Raw genomic sequence first — 20139 nt, 5'->3', positions numbered from 1 at the left:
TTCTGGGTTGTCCCGGAGGAAGGGGAGAGAATTTGGCATCCTCTCAGCTCCCTGGTGGCCCCCAGACCAGCCTCCACGTGCACTGGGGGGTGGCTGGGCACTTCCAGCCATGGTCTTTGCAGCCACAGACCCTTTGTGGACAGCGCCTCTGAGCAGCTGCCCAGCAGCTCCTGGAAAGCTGGGCATCTCCCTTGTGCACAGATCCACAGAGGCCTTTGTCCTGACCATTTATTGGGGACTTTTTGCTCAGCACTGTGGGAGGGAAGGAAGGAGGGATGGAGGCCCCTTCCTCTGCTTCTCCTGTCCCTAGAACCATCAAGTCCAGAGGTCCTGTTTCCCACTGGGACCCCTCAATGATAACAGGCTCAGTGACTGACTCTGAGGCAGCAAAGACAGAGGAGAGGTGGACCCCAGGGTCCAGGGGCCTGGGCGTGGAGCTGACGGGAGGAACGCAGATGTCAGGACAGGCTCAGAAACACAGGTCCCAGGTGTCCGGGGTCTCCTGAGCTCCAGGAAGCAGTGACGCCCTCTAGGGCTGCTGAGGGTGGGTTCTCAGCTTACAGCAGGCTGGCCAGGCAGCCCAGGCTTCCGGCGCTGGTTGGGGCCGATGTACTGGAGAGGCACGTGGGTGGGGGCTGTGATCCGATCGGTGCCGAGGTACGGCTGGAGGGCAGGGGGCACGAGCACTGAGCCGTCCTGGGGACAGAGCAGACCTCAGGACACTGCAGATGCCCCAGCCCTTCCCTGCACTGAGCTGCCTCTCTTAGTGGGACCCTCCACCCCTCACCTTTTGCTGGTTACTCTCCAGGAGCGCGATGAGGAGGCGGGGGACAGCACAGGCGGTGGCGTTCACCTGCAAGACAGCCATGCTCGGAACCAGGCGCCCACCCCAAGCCGGGCCCGGGGAGGAGCCAAGGTGGGTGGGTTTAGGGTGGCAGAGGCTGCGGGCGAGGGCACGCGGGCAGGAGGCTATGTGGGTCTCACCGTGTGGGCAAACTGCAGCTCCCCAGCCTCGGTCTGGAACATGATGTGGAGGCGGCGGCTCTGGAAATCCGTGCAGTTGGAAGCACTGGTGACCTGGCGTGGAGGAGCGGCAGGCTGAGTGGACCAGGGATCCGGGGTCAGGCCTGTCCTCCTGCCCACCCCGTCCCCAGTGGCACAGGGCTCACCTCTCCAAAGCGGCCTCGGCCTGGCATCCAGGCCTCAATGTCAAACTTGCGGTAGGCAGGGAGGCCCAGTTCCTGGGTGGGCATGTCCAGGACCCTGCAGCCAAGGACAAAGGCGTGGGGAAGGTCAGCGGGTGAGAGGAGGAGCAGGAGGAAGAAATGGAAACAATGGAAGAGAAAGCAGCCAAAAACCAGGAAAAAGCCCAGGAGTTTGAGACCAGCCTGGGCAACATAGGGAGACCTCATCTACTCAAAAAACAAACAAATAAAAAGGAGGAGATGATCGTGGCAAAGGAGAGAGTTGTGAGGCCAGGGGTGGTGATGGTGAAGGTTGTATATGGAGGAGGAGGCACAAAAGAGGTTGACGGGAGCGGAGGAAAGGCACATGGCAGGGTCCACCGGCTGTTCACAGCGGCCATTCACACATTTGCACCTTCTAGGCACCCTCGTTTTTTTCTTTTTTTTTTTTTGAGACAGAGTCTGGTTCTGCTGCCCAGACTGGAGTGTAGTGGCGTGATCTTGCTCACTGCAACCTCCACCTCCCGGGTTCAAGTGATTCTCCTGTCTCAGCCTCCTGAGTAGATGGGATTACAGGTGTGTGCCACCACGGCCCACTAATTTTTATATTTTTAGTATAGATGGGGTTTCACCATGTTGGCCAGGCTGGTCTCGAACTCCTGACTTCAGGTGATCCGCCTGCCTTGGTCTCCCAAAGTGTTGGGGTTATAGGTGTAAGCCACCATGCCCGGCCTTTATTTATTTTTTAGAGACAGGGTCTCACTTTGTTGCCCAGGCTAGAGTGCAGTGGCATGACCACAGCTCACTGTAGCCTCCACTTCCTGGGTTCAAGCAATTCTCCTGCCTCAGTCTCCCAAGTAGCTGGGACCACAGGTGTGTGCCACCATACCTGGCTAATTTTAAAAAACGTTGTAGCCGGGCGCGGTGGCTCAAGCCTGTAATCCCAGCACTTTGGGAGGCTGAGATGGGTGGATCACGAGGTCAGGAGATCGAGACCATCCTGGCGAACACGGTGAAACCCCGTCTCTACTAAAAAATAGAAAAAACTAGCCGGGCGAGGTGGCGGACGCCTGTAGTCCCAGCTACTCGGGAAGCTGAGGCAGGAGAATGGCGTGAACCCGGGAGGCGGAGCTTGCAGTGAGCTGAGATCCGGCCACTGCACTCCAGCCTGGGCGACAGAGCGAGACTCCGTCTCAAAAAAAAAAAACCAAAAAAAAAAAACCAAAAAAAAAACGTTGTAAAGACTAGCTCTCGTTATGTTGCCCAGGCTGGTCTCTAACTCCTGGCCTCAAGCAATCCTCCTGCCATGGCCTCTCAAAGTGCTGGAATTACAGGCGTGAGACCCCACAGCCGGCCCATGCTCCCAGTTTTTCACAATGGGTCACCCAGAAAAGAAGTCCACATTTGTCAGCCTCTCTTGAGAGCTGCGTGTGACTGACAGGGTGAGAGGAAGTGGAGGTCACAACCTCTGGCTCCCCCTTTTCCCACCCCCACTTCCCGCTGGGAGGTGAAAAAGCATCTTGGGCTACACAGAAGAGGCAGTGGCCCAGAGAGAGGGGGAGCGCAGGAGGAAAGAAGCCTGGTCTCCACTCTGGCACACTGTGTGCTGTTCCTGCTTCTATTCCAGTCCTGTGAGGGGCCACTGGCCCATGGCAGACAGACTGGGATCCTGTATATGCTCCTGTAATCCTTATACAGGAAAATGGGGGCAACGAGGGGGCTGGAGAGGTGGTTCCAGATCGAGGGGCAGCTAGCCAGCCCCTCATCCCTCCCCTACCCGACCCCTGCCATCCCTGGGACCCCAGCCCCTCTCCGCACCGGAAGTGCAAGCCCAGCTCCGTCAAGATCTCCATCTGAAGGGACAGGAACTCCTCCAGCAGCTGTGAGCTCTGCTCCAACCCGGGGCCTGTCACCCCAAACATCTCCACCTGGGACAGAGGGCACAGGAGTCAGGAGGCTCTGAGCTCTCGGGGTGACCCCCCACCCCAGCCCCGTTTAGTCCCAGCGACACCAGCCTTGGTGAAGTGGTGTACTCGGTACAGCCCCCGGGGTTCCTGTCCCGTGTTTGTCTCCGCCCGGTAGCAGGTGCTGGAACAAACCATCCTGGCAGAGAGCAGGGAAAGTCGGGTCAAGGAGGGAAGAGTGATTGTCACAAGTAGGGTCAGGGTCTAAGGAAACCAGGTGTCACCTGACTGGCAGGTCCCTGAAGGCCACGGCGTGGTCCATGAAGTAGCCTGGGAGGAGAGACCACAGGGTGAGCCAGGGCTGCCAGTGCCCAGAGGAAGCCTTTGGGAGAGTAAGAGGCACTCCCTCTGGTGGATGCAACCCCAGGTCAAGGCCCAGGGCTGGACTGTCACTGTACTGCTGTTCAGTTAACAACCTACACAACCGTACACGTTGGCCCTGGGGCTGCTGAGCTGCTCTGGGCAGGTGGTCACCCCCAGCGCTCCCTGGATGCTCCCAGTTGTCCTTCCACATCCGTCCTGCTCCTCCCCACCACCCACCCACCACCCAATCCTCACCTGCAAGCCCCACCTCCGCTGTTCCAGCCAGGTTGAGATCTTCGAAGCGAGCAGGGTCGATGTTGTAAATGTGGGATGGGTTGGCATTTGGTGTCATCCCACAGCCTTCCTGGGGGAGGTGGCCAGGCCACAGGGGTCAGGGGACAGGTAACCCTGGCCTCTCTCGTTTTACAGTCACAACCCCAGCTCCTCCCCTGCACACATCTGGAGCCACCCTGGCCTCCTTGGTATGGCCCGGCCCCCTCAGCCCGGCCCCAGGGCGGTCTCCTCAGGTCTCCCTGCCTCGGGCACCCACGACAGGGCCTGACACCCAGGTGGGTGAGGGGAGCGGAGCAGAGGCCTCACTCACAAACACTGCTCCTCGGAGAAGGTCTGGCACCGTCATGGGGGTGAAGCCCTGTTCAGGGGAGAGGATGAGTGAGCAGAGCTGGGACCCCTACCAGACCCAGACCCCAAGCTCAGCCCCGAAGAAGGGGCGCTGCAGAGGGAGCCAGCAGCTTCCAAAGCCCCTTCCTCCTCAGACAAAACTGAGGCAGGGGCTGGCGCAGGGGCTCACACCTGTAATCCCAGCACTTTGGGAGGCTGAGGTGGGCAGATCACCTGAGGCCAGGAGTTTGAGATCAGCCTGGCCAACATGGCGAAACCCTGTCTCTACGAAAAAGACGAAAATTAGCCGGCATGGAGATCGTGCTACTGCACTCCAATCTGGGCGACGGAGCAAAACTCCGTCCAAAAAAAAAAAAAAAAAGTTAGCCAGCATAGTGATATGTGCCTGTAATGCCAGCTACTCGGGAGGCTGAGGCGGGAGAACTGCTTGAACCCAGGAGGTGGAGGTTGCAGTGCAGTGAGCCAACATTGCGCCACTGTACTCCAGCCTGGGTGACACAGTGAGACTCCATCTCAAAAAAAAAAAAAGAACAAAAACAAAAAGTACAGATCTGGCCACACCCTCCCCTGCTTAAAGGCCTCCCATGGCTCCCTAGTACCCTCTGGAAATGTTTCAGTCCCTCGCCGTGACCAGTGCTCCATGTAACCAGTCCCTGCCATGTTTCAATGGATGCTGTGATTCCCAAATGCTCCCTTTATACCACAAGCAGGCAGTGAGGTGCAACGATTCTAAGCACAGGCTCCAGGCCCAGCTCCAGACTGGCTGTGGGACCTTGGGCCAGGTACCTCCCCTCTCTGGGCCTCAAGCCCTCTCTCTAAAGTGGGGATGATGACACCCCCCACTTCATAAAGCTGTCGTAAGGACTAAATGTGTCAATGATGCACATGAAGCTCTGAGAATAGTGACGAGGGCAGAGGATAGGTCATCCCCATCCCCGCTGGGCCCTCTGAGCTCAGCTTCGATGCCACCCCCTCCAGGCAGCCCTCCTATCTTGGCCCATACCCGGCGGAGAAGCTTGTTGAATGTGAAGTTGACCAGTCCGTGCTGCAGGAGGGCTCCAGCCCCGCGCAGGTAATAGGAGCGGTGGCCAGACACGTGGGACAGGCGCCTAGGAGACAAGCAGACAGGTGGGTGCACATGGGCCAGGCTGGCAGGGAACGTGGGGACGCAAACACCCGGGGGAAGAGGCCCAGCTACTGGGTGGGGCTGGGGCATCAAAGATTCATGGCACTTCCACATCTCACGCTGAGGCCAACGAGGCAGGAGCCAGCTGTTGGGTGCGGGCAGCTGGGAGAGGGGCGCTGGGAGCCAGGGGAGGGCCTCACTTCTGACGGATGATGTCGAGTTTCTCGCCAATTTCCAGGTGGCCTCGGGGTTGGAAGGAGAAAGCTGGATGTGGGTGAAAAGCACCGGTGTAAGGCAGTGGGGGGAGAGGGACGGGGCCCAGAGAGAAGCTTCCAGAGACAGCAGGGAGGAGGGATGGTGAGAGAAAGTAAAGGAGGGGCAGGAGAGAAGGGAGAAGACATGGAAAGAGAGGGAAAGGGAGTGAGCAAAGGGAAGAAAAGAGAGACGGAGAGAGGGAGAGAAAAGCAGAGACAGGGAGAGGAAATGAGAGGAGGCAGAGACGGGAATAAGAGGAGGGGTGGGGAAGGCAGAGTTAGAAACAGGAGAGAGGCCGGAGGAGAAGGGAACACCCCGAGGAAGGGAGGAGGATCAGAGAGAAGGAGGCACAGAGTTGGGGAGAAAAAGCCCCGGAGACAGGGACCGAAGCAGGGGGTCAGAGAGACAGAGACACACACACACCCACACTCACACACACACATACAGACACACACAGAGACAGACACACACACACACAGACACGCACAGAGACAGACACACACACAGATACACAGATACACACAGGTACAGACACAGATACACAGACACACAGATACAGACACACAAAGACAGACACGCACACAGATACACACAAAGACACACAGATACAGACACACAAAGACAGACACGCACACAGATACACACAAAGACACACAGATACAGACACACAAAGACAGACACGCACACAGATACACACAAAGACACACAGATACAGACACACAAAGACAGACACGCACACAGATACACACAAAGACACACAGATACAGACACACAAAGACAGACACGCACACAGATACACACAAAGACACACAGATACAGACACACAAAGACAGACACGCACACAGATACACACAAAGACACACAGATACAGACACACAAAGACAGACACGCACACAGATACACACAAAGACACACAGATACACACACACAAAGACAGACACGCACACAGATACACACAAAGACACACAGATACACACACACAGATACAGACACACAAAGACAGACACGCACACAGATACACACAAAGACACACAGATACACACAGATACAGACACACAAAGACAGACACGCACACAGATACACACAAAGACACAGATACACACACACAGATACAGACACATACACATACACACAAAGACACACACACAGATACACACAGATATAGACACACACACACACGCAGACACAGAGACACACACAGACACACAGATACAGACACAGAGCTACAGACACAGACACACACACAGATACACACACACACAGATACACACACAGATATACACACACAGAGATACAGACAGAGACACACACACACAGATACAGACACACACAGATACACGACACATGTCACACAACACACAGCATACACAACACACACTCATACACATACAATACAATCACACAACACAAGGTGAGACTGCCCAATGGTGAAGCGGGAGATAATGAAAACCCAAGGACCGCCTCTCAGAGAAGGCTCGAGCCCGGCCAAGGCAGGACGCTGGAGCCACCTCCTGTACCGCCAGGAGTTCTCCAGGCTCCAGACAAGTTCCCAGACCCCAGGGGCCCCCACCCCGAGACCCCAGAACCCCCACACCACAGGGCTTGTCAGCTCCCAGGCCGGGGGTGTGGCCCACCTGGCTTGTCTCCGACCACGTGGAGTACTTGAGCCTGGCTCTCATCCCCGACGGGCTGCAGGGAGACAGCAGGAGTCACGGGAAGGTGGCACTAGGCGGGCCCCTGGCCTCCCTGCCACCCAGCACGGTGCTCACCACGTCTGGGTGGGTCTGGTTGGGCAGCTTCAGCGCCTGCAAATAGAACTGCTCCTCCAGCTGGGCCTCCCTGGGGTACAGGGGGAAAAGCTTCTTCCGGATCTCCCGGCCACGTGCCCGCAGACCCTGGTACCTGGGGTCCTGGGGACAGCACAGGTGGGGTCAGCCCGGGAGAGGGTCAGGACTCCCTCAACCAGTGTGAGACCTTGATCCTGACTGCCAGAGCCCCTGTGGTGGACATTCATACCTCTTCTCCAGACCCAGCATCCTGAATGTCTCTCCAGGAACTTCCCTCACCATCACATGGCAGGTTCGTGGGGAAAAGAATCAGGCCTGGCCAACTAGAACGTTCTATTGCCTTGGCCACAATGACTGGCTCAGAGACAGGTACCTGATGCCAGCTGAACTCATGAGAATCAGCCCCAGGACTTTAACCGGAGCTATCAGGAAAGTGCTTGACTTTGCCTCCCACTTACACAAGGACAGAAAGCTGGCCTGGGAATGGGAGGAACATAGGACCAAACATGGAGCCAGCACCTGGATCCAGCCATACCTGAAGCCAGTCTTAGTTCCATGCATCAATACAGCCTATTTTTTTTTTCCCCCTTAGACCTGTTTGAGCTGTTTTCTGTTACAAAAGTGGAATAGTGACTGGCAGGGTATCCTCCCTGTGCACCCCCAACCCTGGATAGGACATCAACTCTCCACAGTACCTGCTGCACTTCACCACTGTCCTGGTTTGCCTGGTAGAAAAGAGACAGGGTGGGTGATTAGGTTGATAAAGTTGAGGGTGGGGAAGAGAAAAAAGAGTGAAAGGTCAAACAAGGCCAGAGGATCTTAGTCTCCTGCTCTGTCAGTGCCTAGCTGGGTCCCTCTGCAACTCTGCTTCCATTTCTCTATTGCTAACACTTCAAGGAGGCAAGATAATTAACAGTAATCACAGCTGCAGCTCCATGTAGGAAGTGCTGCCTCCATGCCAGGCTCTATGCACAGGGCTCTCCCATGCCATGATTTCTTCATAATCCACTTTAGGAGGTAGGCATTCATGGAAACTCTGTGGTAACGGTTTGGCTGTGTCCCCACCCAAATCATATCTGAAATTGCAATTCCACCTGTTGAGGAAGGGACCTGGTGGGAGGTGATCGGGTCCTGGGGACGGTTTCCCCCATGCTGTTCTCGTGATAGTGAGTTCTCACGAGATCTGATGGTTTAAACGTGTTTGGCAGTTACCCCCTCTGGCTGTCTCCAGCCACCCTATGGAAGGGAAAGTGCCTTGCTTCCCCTTTTGCCCAGATTGTAAGTGTCCTGAGGCCTCCCAGCCACGTGGAACTGTGAGTCAATTAAACCGCTTTTCTTCATAAATTAGCCAGTCTCGGCGATTCTTTTTTTTTTTTTGAGACGGAGTCTTGCTCTGTCGCCCAGGCTGGAGTGCAGTGGCGCGATCTTGGCTCACTGCAAGCTCCGCCTCCCGGGTTCACGCCATTCTCCTGCCTCAGCCTCCCGAGAAGCTGGGACTACAGGTGCCCGCCACCTCGCCTGGCTAGTTTTTTTTTTTTTTCGTATTTTTAGTAGAGATGGGGTTTCACCGTGTTAGTCAGGATAGTCTCGATCTCCTGACCTCATGATCCGCCCACCTTGGTCTCCCAAAGTGCTGGGATTACAGGCGTGAGCCACTGTGCCCAGCCCAGTCTCGGGTATTCTTTATAGCAGTGTGAAAATGGGGCCAGGCATGGTGGCTCACGCCTGTAATCCCAGCACTTTGGGAGGTTGAGGTGGGCAGATCACCTGAGGCCAGCAGTTGGAGACCAGCCTGGCCAACATGGAGAAACCTCGTCTCTAAAACCTTATACTAAAAATACAAAAATTAGCCGGGTATGGTGGCACATGCCTGTAATCCCAGTTACTCGGGAGGCTGAGGCACGAGAATCCCTTGAACCTGCGAGGTGGAGGTTGCAGTGAGCCAAGATCATGCCACTGTACTCCAGTCTCGGTGACAGAGTGAAACTCTTGTCTCAAAAAAAAAAAAAAAAAAAAAAAGAAGAAGAAAATGGACTAATATACCCTGTCCATAGATTTGAAAATGGAGGCTTGGAGAGGTAAAGTCTGTCTGTGCATTCGAGGGCCTGCACCCAAGGCCCCTTGACATTCTGAACCTTCCATGATCCTAAGCAGCTGAGGGAATTGAACAGCCTGGGTCTGAATGTTGGGCACCTACATGCTGTGAGCCCTTGGGCAAATCTCTGTCCCCTCTGAGCCTCAGTATCCCCATCTGTGAAGTGGGATGATAACAGGACCTCCCTGGGCAGGGCTGTTGTGCAGCTTCCCTGAGAAGATGAGTTAGCACTCAAAGAACATTAAATGATCCATTGTGTTGCTTCCATTGACTGTCCATGATGTAGACAGCCCGAGGCTAGCCACTCAGTAGGTGCTGGGAGATGTGATTCTCGGTGGGAGAGGCCTCCAAACAGAGTGGTAAAAACCAACTGCCTGGGTGCGAACCTTGCCTCTCCCACTTCCTGGCTGTGAGACTTAGGTACTTTTTTTTTTTTTTTTTTGAGACGGGAGTCTCGCTTTGTCGCCCAGGTGGAGTGCAGTGGCATGATCTCAGCTCACTGCAAGCTCCGCCTCCCGGGTTCATGCCATTCTCCTGCCTCAGCCTCCTGAGTAGCTGGGACTACAGGTGCCTCCCACCACGCCCGAATAAGTTTTTGTATTTTTAGTAGAGACGGGGTTTCACCGTGTTAGCCAAGATGGTCTCGATCTCCTGACCTTGTGATCCGCCTGCCTCGGCCTCCCAAAGTGCTGGGATTACAAGAGTGAGCCACCGCGCCCCGCTCTGGTTGTTTTTTCTTTGAGACAGGGTCTCGCTCTGTCACCCAGGCTGGAGTGTGATGGTGCGATCATAGCTAACTGCAGCCTCAAACTCTCGGACTCAAGCGATCTTCCTGCCTCAGCCCCAGAGTAGCTGGGACCACAGGCGCATACCCCTCATACCCGGCCACTTAGGCCCGTTTTAAACTCTTAGGGCCTCACTTTCTCCCAGCTGTAAAACTGGGTTTGTATTGTTCCTATGTCACAAATAGTTGTGAGGATTAAGAGTACCGAAAGCACCTGGTGTGATGCATAGCGATGTCTACATAAAAGTCTGCTGTTGTTTTTATGATTGTTTTTAAGCCCTCTGTGGCAGACACTGTTGGTTGTCTAACCCAAAATCCCTCCTTCCAGGCCGGGCGTGTGGCTCACACCTGTAATCCCAGCACTTTAGGAGGCCAAGGCAGGCGGATCACCTGAGGTCATGAGTTCGAGGTCATGAGACCAACATGGTGAAACCCCATCTCTACTAAAAATACAAAATTAGCCAGGCGTGGTGGCACATGTCTGTAATCCCAGCTACACGGGAGGCTGAGGTAGGAGAATCACTTGAACCCAGGAGGCGGAGGGTGCAGTAAGCGGAGATCATGCCACTGCACTCCTGCCTGGGTGACAGAGTGAGATTCGGTCTCAAAAAAATAAAAATCAAATAAAGATCCCTTCTTCCTCCTTCCCCACAGAACTCTGACTCAGTTCACCCTTCAGGGGAAGTGGGCCCAGCTGGACGCTGGCCTCTGATCAGCCTGTGCTGGCTGCCGGAACTCCATTCCTCTGGCTGACAGCTGGAGTGGGTGGGGGTCTGGGCCCAGTGGGCACGAGGGGACTCTGCTGGATGCTTCAGGAAAGGTGTACTTGCTCCTGAAAAAGGAACTCAAGCCAGAGAAGTCTCTGTCTCCTTCCCCTGGCAGAGTCATGTGAGGAGATGCTGGACTACAGCAGCCATCTGGAAACCCTGATGGGGAAACTGAGGAAAGATCAGTGCAGTGAAGTTGCCGGTGCAGAGAGAAGGAAAGGACCTGGGCCAGGGATGCTGGAAGAACCGCTAATTAATCAACCCTAGGGATGCCAGGGTCCTGCACGGCTCGCTATGTGAGGTAATGCATGTCCATGTTGTTCACGCTTGTTTGTTTGTTTATTTATTTATTCATTGACGGCGTCTCACTCTGTGGCCCAGGCTGGAGTGCAGTGGCGCCATCTCGGCTCACTGCAACCTCCGCCTCCGAGGTTCAAGCGATTCTCCTGCCTCAGTGTCCCAAGTACTTGGGATTACAGGTGCCCGCCACCATGCCGGCTAATTTTTGTATTTTTAGTAAAGATGGGGTTTCACCATGTTGCCCAGGCTGGTCTCAAACTCCTGACCTCAGTTGATCCACCAACCTAGGCCTCCCAAGTAGTTGGGATTACAGGCGTGAGCTACCGCGCCAGCCTGTGCAAGCTCTTTAAATTCAGTTTCCTGTTACCTGTGTCCAGAGACGCCCTCGTGGCCATTTCCCACCTACTCAGGTCCCCATGCTCACCAGCAGGGCCCGCACTGCCTCAGTCACGGCTTCCTTCTCTTCTTCCAGGCTCCGGATCTCCTCCCGCAGCTGCCTCAGCTCCTGCCATGTCGAGATCTGGGGTAGATGTAAGAGGAAAGGAGGTGAAGCAGCCATCGCCCCTAACCTTCTCTCTGGAGCCCACTGGCCATCCGGACCTGCGGCGGAGTGAGGCAGAGATCCCTACCTAGCCCTCAGTGGCCATCCTCCCCTCCTCCCCTTCAGTACTGGAATGCCTTGAGGTTCAGCTGGCCACACACTGCCCAGAATTCAGACATATTGGCCGAGCACAGTGGCTCATGCCTATAATCCCAGAACTCTGGGAGGCCGAGGTGGGTGGATCACTTGAGATCAGGAGTTCAAGACTAGCCTGGTCGACATGGTGAAATCCCATCTCTACTAAAAATACAAAAATTACCCAGGCATGATGGCGGGCACCTGTAATCCCAGCTACTCAGGAGGCTGAGGCAGGAGAATTACTTGAAACCAGGAAGCGGAGGTTGCACTGAGCCAAGATCATGCCACTACACACTCCAGCCTGGGCAGCAAGAGTGAAACTCTGTCTCAAAAAAGAAAAAAAAAAAAAAATCTCTAAACTAGCACTTTAAAAAATCATGGCTGGGTGCAGCACTTTGGGAGGCCTAGGTGGGAGGCTTGCTTGAGCGAGTGCAGGAGTTCCAGACCAGCCTGGGTGACATAGGGAGATCTGCTTCTACAAAAAAAATTTTTTTTTTTGAGACAGAGTCTCACTCTGTCACCCAGGCTGGAGTGTAGTGGCACAATCTTGGCTCACTATAACCTCTGCCTCCCAGGTTCAGGCGATTCTCCTGCCTTCGCCTCCTGAGTAGCTGGGACTACAGGTACGCGCCACTGCCACCTGGCTAATTTTTGTACTTTTTAATAGAGGCAGGGTTTCACCATATTGGCCAGGCTGGTCTGGAACTCCCGGCCTCAAGCAATCTGCCTGCCTTGGCCTCCCAAAGTGCTGGGATTACAGGTGTGAGCCATAGCACCCGTCCTCTACCAAAAAAACTTAAAAAAAAATTAGCTGGGTGACAGATTGATACCCTGTCTCAAAAACAAAAAAACGGTTAAAATATACATAATATGGGAGGCTGAGGCAGGTGGATCATTTGAACCCAGGAGTTCGAGACCAGCCTGGGCAACACGGAGAAACCTTGTCTCTACAAAAATTAGCTGGGCATGGTGGCACGCGCTTCTAATCCCAGCTACTTGTGCACTGCTGTTGGGAGTGTATATAAAGTGGTACAGCTGCCATGGAACTTGGTACACCAGCTTGGCCAACATGGTGAAACCCCATCTCTACTAAAAATACAAAAATTAGGCAGCTGTGGTGGGACATGCCTGTAATCCCAGCTACTCAGGAGGCTGAGGTGGGAGGATTGCTTGTGCTTGAGCCTGGGAAGTCTCACGGAGCCTGAGAGGCTGCTGTGAGCCAAGATCATGCCACTGCACTCCAGCGTGGGTGACAGAGTGAGACCTTGTCTCAAAAAAAAAAAAAAAAAAAAAAAATTTTGTTTTTGAGGAACTGCCATACTTTTTTCCATGGCAGCTGTACCACTTTGTATATACATTCCCAATAGCAATGCACAACGATTCCGACGTTTCCACAACACAATTCTTGCCAACACTTGTCATTTTCTGCTCTGTTTTTAATAATAGCTACTTGAGGCCGGTTGCAGTGGCTCACACCTGTAATTCCAGCACTTTGGGAGGCTGAGGCGGGTGGATCACAAAGTCAGGAGTTCGAGACCAGCCTGGCCAAGATGGTGAAACCCCGTCTCTACTAAAAATACAAAAATTAGCTGGGGGTGGAGGCGGGCAGCTGTAATCCCAGTTACCTGGGAGGCTGAGGCAGGAGAATTGCTTGAACCCAGGAGGCGGAGGTTGCAGTGAGCCAAGATTGCGCCACTGCACTCTAGCCTGGGCAACAGAGCAAGACTCCATCTCAAAAAAACAAACAAACAAAAAACAAGTAGCTACTCAAATGCATGTCTAAACTGCCATTTTGAAAATGAAGAGAGTAGCCAGGCACGATGGCTCACGCCTGTAATACCAGCATTTTGGGAGGCCATGGCAAGTAGATCATTTGAAGTTAGGAGTTTGAGACCAGCCTGGCCAACATGGCAAAACCTGTCTCTACTAAAAATACAAAAATTAGTCCAGTGTGTTGGTGCACGACTATAACCCCAGCTACTTGGAAGGCCGAGGCACGAGAATCGCTTGAACCCAGGAGGTGGAGGTTGCAGTGACCCGAGATTGCGCAACTGCACTCAGGCCTGGGCGACAGAGGAAGACTCAGTCTCAAAAGAACAAACAAAAAAAACCCCTCCCCCCGCCAAAAAAAAACAACTAGCACTTTACAAATGACAGATATATAATTAAAGAACAAGAACGCATCACACATGGTAAGAGCAAGAATTGTTAATGAAACTAGTTTCAATTTTGGGTGTGTGTCTGCATCAGGATGTGAAATGTATTTCTTACTCTTGGCCACAAAGTTTGAAAAACCCTGCTAAAGGATGTGACGCTCTAAATTATCTACATGGCCATCAAATGGAATTTTCCATCCTACCTCCAGGCTTTTGTATATTCTGGTCCCCTACTTGGGATACTCTTCTCCCCTCTTCCCTGGCAATTTCTCAATCCACGGATCTTTGTTTAATGCCACCTCCTCTGAGAAGTCCTCCCAGGCTGTCCTCCACTTTGCCTTCACAGCATTTATCACAGATTATAATGAGTATATATCTGTCTCTATGAATTCGATTACTCTAGGTAGTCAAATTCACCAGAGATTGTAATTAGTATATATGTAGAGTTGTATGTATATATGTAGAGATTGTAATTAGTATATATGTAGAGTTGTATGTGTGTTTTAGCAGGGCATGGTGGCTCACATCTGTACTCCTAGCATTTTGGGAGGCCAAGGCAAGTGGATCACTTGAGGTCAAGAGTTTGAGACCAGCCTGGCCAACATGGTGAAACCCTATCTCTACTAAGAATACAAAAAGTAGGCACGTGTGGTGGCACGTGCCTGTAATCCCAGGTACTCGGGAGGCTGAGGTGGGAGAATCACTTCAACCTGGGAAGCGGAAGTCGCAGTGAGCCCAGATCACACCACTGCACTCCAGCCTGGGAGACAAGAGCAAAACTCCATCTCAGAAAAAAAAAAGTCTTTTGCTAGACTGTGAACTCAGATCATGACAGGGCACAGGAGGGTAGTTAAGATTGTGGGGTCTGGGTGTGGTGGCTCATGCCAGTGATCTCAGCATTTTGTGAGGCCAGAGTGGGAAAATCACTTGGGCGCAGGAGTTCAAGACCAGCCTGGGCAACATAGTAAGTCCCTGTCTCAACAAAAAATACAAAAGGTTAGCCGGGCGTGGTGGTATCTGCCTGTAGTCCCAGCTACACGGGAGGCTGAGTGGGAGGATTATTTGAGCCCAGAAGTTCAAGGTTGTAGTGAGCTAGAATTGTACCACTGTACTCCATCCTGGGTGACAGAACAAGACCCTATCTCTTAAAAAAACAACCAAAAAAAGTGGATTCTGGGCCAGAAAGCACAGGTTAATATTCCCACTCTGCCACTTCCCAGTTGCATGACCTAGCACAAGTGAATTAGCTTCTCGGAGCCTTAGTTCCTCTGATATAATGGGAGAAATAATGGCACCGACTTCATAGAGTTGTTGTGAAAATTAAATGAGGTTAAAGTGAATAAAGCACTTCAAACAGGCTGGTAGGGGAGTCTAAGAGAGGAATGGGAAGAAGTGGGGACCCCACTATCCTTAGCACCTCAACACAGAGATATCGTGAACCCGGTCCTAATTCCCTTTTATAAGTGGTAGCAATTTTATTATTATTCACCACATAATTCAACATAGCAGTTGCACCTTAAGTATCAGGTTAATAGAACCATCCACTAATGGATTCATTCATTCATTCATTAACTCTATTTAACTGCCTGCTATGTGTGGCGGAGGTGCAGAACTCTCCCTATCTCACTCTCCAAAGGCAAGAGCTCCATCACACCCCAGCCCTGACCCCGTCCGATTCACACTTGGCTCCCCATTTTCCTTTGTGGTCTTAGGGAAAGGCTGCCATGAAGTTGGAGCACGGAGGGCAATGTCACATCGCAAGTTCCTAGAGGACAGTAGGTACCCAGTGAGGAGTAAGAAACAAGCGCATAATGCGTGTCTAGGACACAGTAGGCATTCTTGGCACACAGTAAAGCCTCAGCACTCACTGGACAACTGGCACATAAATGGGTGCCATGCACAAGACGTTGGCTAACTTGGGAAGGAACTAAAATTCCTACAATAGGTTCGCCCCCTGCCGAAGGGCATCTTGCAGACCCAATTCTTCCGCAAAACAAACAGCCTGTTCCCGCCGGCCGGCGCAGGCACACTCACGATCGCGGGCAGGTCCGCCGAGCGCAGCTCCCCCTTGCGGAGCTCCAGGGCGCGTGCGGCTTCTTCTGGACATGCGCAGAACCACTCTATGTCCAGCTGAGGGAGTGCACTGTAGCCCTCGCGCGCATACTCGTACAGGAGGTTCCGGTTTCGTTTCTCTGTAGCGAAACTTCTCCTTGGATTGCCGTTGGAGATCCAGCCTCCATGGGGCCAGAGCCCCCGACGAGTCAGCAAAGGCCACAAGCGCCGCGCCATGGACGCAGCCATTTTGGACCGGGGACAAGGCGGCACTTCGTCCCACCCACTCTGCGTTTAGACCAATTGCAAAGCAGCGATCCTGATCGCGACGAGCCAATCAGATCCTGAGGAAGGTCGACCGAGATAGAGTCGGTCGTCACCCAATCGTAGTCTGTGTCCCGCCTCTTCAGTGACGCGAAGGCAGAACCAGCCAATCCCTGCACGGATAGCGCCCGGAAGAGGCTGGAGGCAGGATTCATCGTGTCCGCGACCTCACCGCTAGGGCCTGTGAGGTCGGTGGAATCCTGGGGTCCTCCAAATCTACCAGGCCCTCTCCCCAGTTTCCCACTTCTTCCTGTGTGCGGGCGAGAGTGGTTGGGTCCTCGGGAGCCCACTCAGAGCGAGGCTAAATTTACGGAGGCACTTTCTATTAGCAGTATGAGGGCCTTTGGTTAGACCTATAGAGGTATTTCCTTTGATTTAACCCAGAAGGTCCTGAGAGCGGATCGGCCAGCATTTGCAGATCGGCCACTTTTCCCTCCTTTCTGAATCTTTTATCCCTACCACAGGGACGGCCCAGGCGGCATGATGTCCTGGTCTGGCCTTCTCCGTGGCCTCAACACGTCCCTAACTTGTGGTAAGTGGGGGACTCGGGCTTCAGGGACGAGGCTAGAGGAGGAGGGTTCTTCGCTCTGGGACTTGTGTGCTTCCGTCGGAGCCCCGAGGGAAACGGGGGTGGAAAAACACGGTGGGGTTTTGGCGGAGCTCGGGCTGCTAGAGCAAGAGGTGGGAAGCAGCTGCATGGAGGGCTACTGCGTGTCAAGCGGAGTTTCGGTCAGTTTTATTATTTATTTATTTAAGATCTCCCTCTGTCGCCCAGGCTAGAGTGCAGCGGTGTGATCACAGCTCACTGCAGTCTTGACCTCCTGGGCTCCAGTGGTCCTCTTGCCTCAGTCCCCCAAGTAGCTGGGACCACAGGCCTGCAGAACCACAACCAGCTAACTTTTTGATTTTTTGTAGAGACGGAGGTCTCCCTGTGTCTCCCAGTCTGGCCTTAACTCCTGAGCTCAAGTGATCCCTCTACAGCCTCCCAAAGTGCTAGGATTACATGCATGAGCCACTGAGCCTATTATTTTAAACAGCACTAAAAGTAATGCTTCCTGGTCGGGCGTGGTGGCTCACGCCTGTAATCCCACCACTTTGGGAGGCCGAGGTCAGGAGTTCGAGGCCAGCCTGACCAACATGGTGAAACCCCCGTCTCTACTAAAAATACAAAAATTAGCCGAGCGTGGTAGCGGGTGCCTATAGTCCCAGCTACTCGGGAAGCTGAGACAGGAGAATTGCTTGAACCCAGGAGGCAGAGGTTACAGTGAGCTGAGATTGAGTCACTGATCTCCAGTCTGGGCAACAGAGCGAGACTTTGTTTCAAAAAAACAAAAAAAAAGGAATGCTTCCTTGAATAATAAAGAAGAGTTTTGTCTGTAAATAACACTAGACGTGAACAAATGCATCCTTGTAAAGTGCTTGAAACAATGCCTAAGACACCAAAATTGAGTTGATACTACACTAAGATCTGTTCTCTGCCATAATAACCGCTTTCGGCCCTCTCCAGGCCCAGCTCTGGTTCCCCGGCTCTGGGCCACCTGCTCCATGGCTACCCTGAACCAGATGCACCGCCTGGGGCCTCCCAAGCGGCCGCCTCGGAAGCTGGGCCCCACGGAAGGCCGGCCGCAGCTAAAGGGTGTGGTCCTGTCCACGTTCACCCTCAAGCCCAAGAAGCCTAACTCGGCCAATCGCAAGTGTTGTCGAGTACGGCTCAGCACGGGCCGCGAGGCCGTCTGCTTCATCCCCGGGGAGGGTCACAATCTGCAGGAGCACCACATTGTCCTTGTGGAGGGCGGCCGCACCCAGGACCTGCCGGGCGTCAAGCTCACCGTTGTGCGTGGCAAGTACGACTGTGGCCACGTGCAGAAGAAGAAGTGACAGCTGGGGCCATGGTGGGCTGGGCACCCCTGCAGAACATGAACCTTCCGCTCCCGGCTACCACAGGGTCCTCTGATGCTGGCCTTTGCGCCTCTAGAGGCAGCTACTCATGGATTCAAGTTCTGGCTCCGCCTCTTCCATCAGGACCAGTGTTAAGCCATAGGAGTTGTGGGGGTACAAAGGGTGCCCCTCTGTCAACACCCTTGGCTCCTGTGTTTAGAGGGGTGGGATGAAGGACCTTTTCTGCTGGGACAAGACACTGTACTGCCCTCTGCTGGGAAGGGGTTTTAATAAACATCCTGGCCCTTGCGATGTGAACCCTTGTGGAGTATTTGCCCTCCTTTTGGCTGTGGCAAGGGACATCTCTGAGCTTCAGTTTCCTCCTCCAGAAAATAATAGCTCCATTGGTGGTATCTCCTTTATTTGGCTTGTTGAAGATTAAATTCGATGCTCTATGTGCATAACACGCATGGAGGGCTACTGTTTATTTTATTTTATTTTTTTTAGACAAAGTCTTGCTCTATTGCCCAGACTGGAGTGCAGTGGCACGGTCTCAGCTCACTGCAACCTCTGCCCTCCGGGTTCAAGTGATTCTTCTGCCTCAGCCTCCCGAGTAGCTGGGATTACAGGTGCCCGTCACCACGCCTGGCTAATTTTTGTATTTTTAGTAGAGACAGGGTTTCAACCATGTTGGCCAGGCTGGTCTCAAACTCCTGAGCTCAGGTGATCTGCCCACCTTGGCCTCCCAAAGTGCTGGGATTACAGGCGTGAGCCGCCACGCCCAGCAGAGGGCTACTCTATTTTAAGCTTAGGAGTCAGGTAGGTGGCACGGGGGGCCCAGGTCTCCTTCCTGCAGGTCATGGGTTCTGGGCACATAAACTCTGCCCTCAAGCATGGACATCTGGAAAATGGCAGTAATTGTAATGTTGATGTGAAAGGGGTGTGGAAAGGATTCAATGGGGTGTGCTGCTCCACACCTGGAAGCTGTTCTTTTATGTGTGTGTGTGTGTGTGTGTGTGTGTGTGTGTGTGTGTGTGTGTAGAGAGAGAGAGAGAGACAGAGTCTCACTCTTGTCCAGGCTGGAGTATAGTGGTGTGATCAAAGCTTACTTCAGCCTTGACCTCCTGGGCTCAATGATCCTCCCGCCTCAGCCTCCTGAGTAGCCGGGACCACAGGTGTGTGCCACCAAAGCTGGCTAATTTTTCCATTTTTTTAGAGTGGGAATCTGGCTTTGTTGCCTGGCGAACATGGCGAAACCCTGTCTCTACTAAAAATATAAAAATTACCTGGGCATGGTGGCATGTGCCTGTAATCCCAGCTACTCAGGAGGCTGAGGCAGGAGACTCACTTGAACCTGGGAGGTGGAGGTTGCCGTGAGCCAAGATCAGCACCACTGCACTGCAGCCTGGGTGACAGAGTGAGACTCTGTCTCAACAACAAAAAAAAGATGTGGGGAACTGTGTTCATACCATTGGGCTCTGGAGCCCAGCACTGCTCCAAGCCCTGCCTCCCCTGCTTACTGACTGGGTGACTTTGGGCAGGTCGTTTACACTTTGAGCCTGCACCAAATGGCGCTGATAAGGGTGCATGCCTGAGAGGTGTTAGGCGCATCATAGCTGTCTCCGAGTTCCTCATGGCGCTCAACACAGCCTCCTGAGGGTCTCCTGATTGTAAACATGAGGCCTCAAGGTCTTTTAGGATCAGAACTGGTGGCAGACAAGTGCACTGATTACAGATAAAAATTACCCATCCCCTCATATTTAGCACCAGTTTTATTGAGCTAGTTTGTTGGCCATGCCTAGCTGAGAGATAGAGAAGTGGAGGGAGATGGGAGGACAGGAGA

The 20139-nt window shown here is 53.4% G+C and overlaps 2 protein-coding genes across 4 annotated transcripts; one reads left to right on the top strand and one right to left on the bottom strand.

The window, feature by feature from the left end:
* Nucleotides 1–212: 212 nt before the first annotated feature.
* On the bottom strand, nt 213–16503 carry SARS2 (seryl-tRNA synthetase 2, mitochondrial). 2 transcript variants are annotated; one of them, XM_025367973.1, is made up of 17 exons: nt 16077–16503; nt 11632–11727; nt 7957–7986; nt 7720–7796; nt 7244–7313; nt 7109–7163; nt 5420–5483; nt 5097–5202; nt 4056–4103; nt 3707–3815; nt 3373–3418; nt 3200–3287; nt 3003–3112; nt 1170–1263; nt 985–1077; nt 788–853; nt 213–696 (listed from the first exon to the last, which is right to left on the bottom strand). In XM_025367973.1, exons 1-17 carry the CDS (start codon nt 16341–16343, stop codon nt 553–555), a joined length of 1563 nt encoding a protein of 520 aa, XP_025223758.1. In that variant the 5' UTR covers nt 16344–16503; the 3' UTR covers nt 213–552. The 2 variants fall into 2 exon arrangements, with proteins under 2 accessions (XP_025223758.1, XP_025223759.1); XM_025367974.1 differs by lacking the exon at nt 7720–7796 and having other exon boundaries at nt 214–696; nt 7244–7384.
* On the top strand, nt 16155–18615 carry MRPS12 (mitochondrial ribosomal protein S12). 2 transcript variants are annotated; one of them, XM_025367983.1, is made up of 3 exons: nt 16155–16606; nt 16883–16950; nt 17926–18615. In XM_025367983.1, exons 2-3 carry the CDS (start codon nt 16899–16901, stop codon nt 18294–18296), a joined length of 423 nt encoding a protein of 140 aa, XP_025223768.1. In that variant the 5' UTR covers nt 16155–16606; nt 16883–16898; the 3' UTR covers nt 18297–18615. The 2 variants fall into 2 exon arrangements, with proteins under 2 accessions (XP_025223768.1, XP_025223767.1); XM_025367982.1 differs by having other exon boundaries at nt 16563–16779.
* The last annotated feature ends 1524 nt before the right edge of the window (nt 18616–20139 follow it).

This window comes from Theropithecus gelada, chromosome 19, assembly GCF_003255815.1.
Source record: "Theropithecus gelada isolate Dixy chromosome 19, Tgel_1.0, whole genome shotgun sequence".
Taxonomy (NCBI): Eukaryota; Metazoa; Chordata; class Mammalia; order Primates; family Cercopithecidae; genus Theropithecus; species Theropithecus gelada.
The sequence above is the reverse complement of the archived record's forward strand: the minus strand, read 5'-3'. Positions and strand labels throughout refer to the sequence as shown.

Excerpts from the sequence above, each read along its gene's own strand:
- SARS2 (XM_025367973.1), bottom strand. The coding sequence starts at position 16,343 with ATGGCTGCGTCCATGGCGCGGCGCTTGTGGCCTTTGCTGACTCGTCGG. Across the intron at positions 5,203-5,419 it reads CTCGACATCATCCGTCAGAA|GCGCCTGTCCCACGTGTCTG; the intron begins GTGAGGCCCTCC and ends CTTGTCTCCTAG. Across the intron at positions 3,288-3,372 it reads TTCAGGGACCTGCCAGTCAG|GATGGTTTGTTCCAGCACCT; the intron begins GTGACACCTGGT and ends GCTCTCTGCCAG.
- MRPS12 (XM_025367983.1), top strand. The coding sequence starts at position 16,899 with ATGATGTCCTGGTCTGGCCTTCTCCGTGGCCTCAACACGTCCCTAACT. Across the intron at positions 16,951-17,925 it reads CAACACGTCCCTAACTTGTG|GCCCAGCTCTGGTTCCCCGG; the intron begins GTAAGTGGGGGA and ends GGCCCTCTCCAG.